General features: G+C 33.9%; 1 protein-coding gene across 1 annotated transcript; it reads right to left on the reverse strand.

The window, feature by feature from the left end:
- LOC107457938 (transcription termination factor MTEF1, chloroplastic) lies at positions 1 to 948 on the reverse strand (the record flags this gene model as incomplete). The annotated part of the gene is made up of 1 exon (XM_016076132.3): positions 1 to 948. A coding segment is annotated over one exon (852 nt), but the record flags the coding sequence as incomplete, so codon positions are not given.
- Between the last annotated feature and the right edge of the window lie 2,357 nt (positions 949 to 3,305).

The raw sequence follows: 3,305 nt of genomic DNA on the forward strand, positions 1-3,305 counted from the left end.
GACATAATTCTGTTGTATTCGAGTATCATTGAAACTATCTACACAGATTTATTTACCAAAGAAACTCAATTGGTAAAATACATAGCATATTGACAGTCATCTCATATTCTGACCTGTTAGCTCCCTAAATTCTTCATCAGTGCTTTTAAGCATAACTGACAAAGGCAAATTAACCCCAGCCTTTACAGCTTCCATGTGCCTAGGCTTTATTCTATTCTCCAAACTAAACCCAAAGTAATGTGGAAACTCTTTCAATTCCTTTAATTCCCTACCCATTTGTGTAGCAAAGTACTCAAACTTGGGCCGAAAGTTATTCTCAATACTGAAAGTAAACAACGCTGGACACCTCAAAACCATGTTTCTAGCTTCATCTTTTGAAAACCCCAAACTCTCCAAATACTTGAGCTTAGGAATTAGTGTCCTCTCCACATTGGAAACCAAAAGAACAGAGTCTTGAAAAGCCAAGGCTGCCATGTCCCTGAAGCCAAGCCTCTTGAGGTAGAACAGTGCTGGTTTGAGCTGCTCCATAACACTTGAGGTAAGCAACCTTGGGTTCTTGTTGACAATTCTCCTGAAGCTGTGATCTGGGACTCTGAGGTCTTGTAAGAGGAAATCAAAGACTGGGTTGAGATCTTTCTTGATGTCAGAGGTGAGGATCTTGGGACACATGCCAAAGATTCTTTGCAAGTCTTTTTGGTGGATGCCTTTGGATTGAAGGAAGGAGATTATGGACTGAATGGATTCCATGGTGGCTGTACGGAGGTTAGGGTTCTGGGAGAGTGCTTTCCCTGCATCAATGCCCATTATCTCAAGGCAGAGGATCTTCTCTTTGAATTGGAGGGAGAGCTTTGGGTTAATTAGTGGGTGGTGGTGGTGGTTGTTGTTGTTATGGATGAGGCTTAGCTTGGGTTTGAGCAGAACATGGTTGTTGGTTGGTGTTGAAGGAAAAGAATAGAGAAACAATGTATACGGTGAACCATGTGATTAAGGGTGTGTTTGGCTGTTGCTGGGGTCATTGTGATGAGAATGGTGATGAAGGTGGGGTGTGTTGCTATTATGGAGAGGATATGACAGTGTGGCAGGACACGTGGCAACAGTTTTAGATTTGATTGGCTGTAGCTGGATTTCAGTGATTCTCCATGCTCAATTTGGGTGGACTATAAGGTTCAATTTGGGTCCAAGAACAACGGAGTTAATTGCTTAATTCCCAAATGGCCCTTCATATTTGGTTGTACGCATTCAAATAATCTTTGGAATTTTAATAGAAGGAAAAGAATAGAGAAACAATGTATACGGTGAACCATGTGATTAAGGGTGTGTTTGGCTGTTGCTGGGGTCATTGTGATGAGAATGGTGATGAAGGTGGGGTGTGTTGCTATTATGGAGAGGATATGACAGTGTGGCAGGACACGTGGCAACAGTTTTAGATTTGATTGGCTGTAGCTGGATTTCAGTGATTCTCCATGCTCAATTTGGGTGGACTATAAGGTTCAATTTGGGTCCAAGAACAACGGAGTTAATTGCTTAATTCCCAAATGGCCCTTCATATTTGGTTGTACGCATTCAAATAATCTTTGGAATTTTAATAGAAGGAAAAGAATAGAGAAACAATGTATACGGTGAACCATGTGATTAAGGGTGTGTTTGGCTGTTGCTGGGGTCATTGTGATGAGAATGGTGATGAAGGTGGGGTGTGTTGCTATTATGGAGAGGATATGACAGTGTGGCAGGACACGTGGCAACAGTTTTAGATTTGATTGGCTGTAGCTGGATTTCAGTGATTCTCCATGCTCAATTTGGGTGGACTATAAGGTTCAATTTGGGTCCAAGAACAACGGAGTTAATTGCTTAATTCCCAAATGGCCCTTCATATTTGGTTGTACGCATTCAAATAATCTTTGGAATTTTAATAGAAGGAAAAGAATAGAGAAACAATGTATACGGTGAACCATGTGATTAAGGGTGTGTTTGGCAAACCCGTTTCAAAGGATAAAAGTGCGTTGAAGTTCTTTGACCGCTGTTTTTTTATGTTTGACAATCTTTTTTCTTTAAACGCAGAAGTGATTTTGCAGCTTAAAAGCGCGTTTAATGGAAGCGAAAAATTGTTGCTTCTGCGTTCACTTCAACGTGAGTTCACCTTTGATGATCATTATTGGTTTTTTCCAAAAGAATTTTCATATTTGTTTCAAGTCATTTCAAATATTTTAAATTTTTTTTTTGAATTTTTAGTATTTTTTTATATTTTGGTTTTTTTATTAAATTTGTTATTTTAATTCTATTATAATATGAATGATTGATCTTATTAAAAATGATAAAGTAAATAAAAAAACTAATCATACATAACAATAGAATCATAAGTAATAAAATTTTACAGTCCAAAATAATATTAAATAAAAGAATACTGAGAGTACTAATAAAATTATAAAATATTTTTTTTGTTTGACATTGTGAATATTTATTATTATAATTCTTGTTCATTGTTTATTATTCTATTTGTTATAATATGTATTATTGTTTCTATTGAAAATGATAAATTAAATAAAAAATTAATTATAAATAATAATAAAAACATAATTAGTAAAAAATTAGAATCCAAAACAGTAAACAAAATAAGATTATCGAGAGTATTCATAAAAAGTAGTAATTAACTAATTATCTATCTAAAAGTGATTTTAATTAATATTATCCAAACAATTTCATTTTATCAAAATCACTTTTAGTTTAAAATTGCCAAACATAAATTATGTTGACACAAACTCACTTCTATCCAAAATCAATTTTACAAAATCACTTTTATTCAAATTCTAATTTAGCCAACTCTAATCCAAACACACACTAACAGTTTAAAAAGAAGATAAATTTGAAATTAGAATTTCGATTTTTAATTAATTATATAATTGTACATTTTGCATTTTACTTTTTTAATGGCGTCAATTTCTCCTACAACTATCATCATTGTCATTGTTGCAAAGTACTTTACCGCTGCACAAAGTTCTCCTTTAATCCTATTAGTAACACGTTTTGCAATCCTTATCAGCGTCGACGATCATCGTTGTCATCGCAAAACTCTTAACACTGTCATTTCTTCACGGTCATACCAAATTCTCTTCCAATCAATGTGGTTGTTGTGAATGACGGTTCTAAAGTATAAGTCAAAAAAAATTTTTGTTTTCAATTTTTTTATATAAAATCGCTTTAAGGTTTAACGTAATTTTAAAATCATTCTTTTAACTTAAATTTTTTAAATTTTGGACTAAATTACTTTTAATAATAAAATATATATAAAAAAAACAAAAAAGCCACGA

The sequence above is a fragment of the Arachis duranensis genome, chromosome 7 (genome assembly GCF_000817695.3).
Source record: "Arachis duranensis cultivar V14167 chromosome 7, aradu.V14167.gnm2.J7QH, whole genome shotgun sequence".
In the NCBI taxonomy this organism is placed as follows: Eukaryota; Viridiplantae; Streptophyta; class Magnoliopsida; order Fabales; family Fabaceae; genus Arachis; species Arachis duranensis.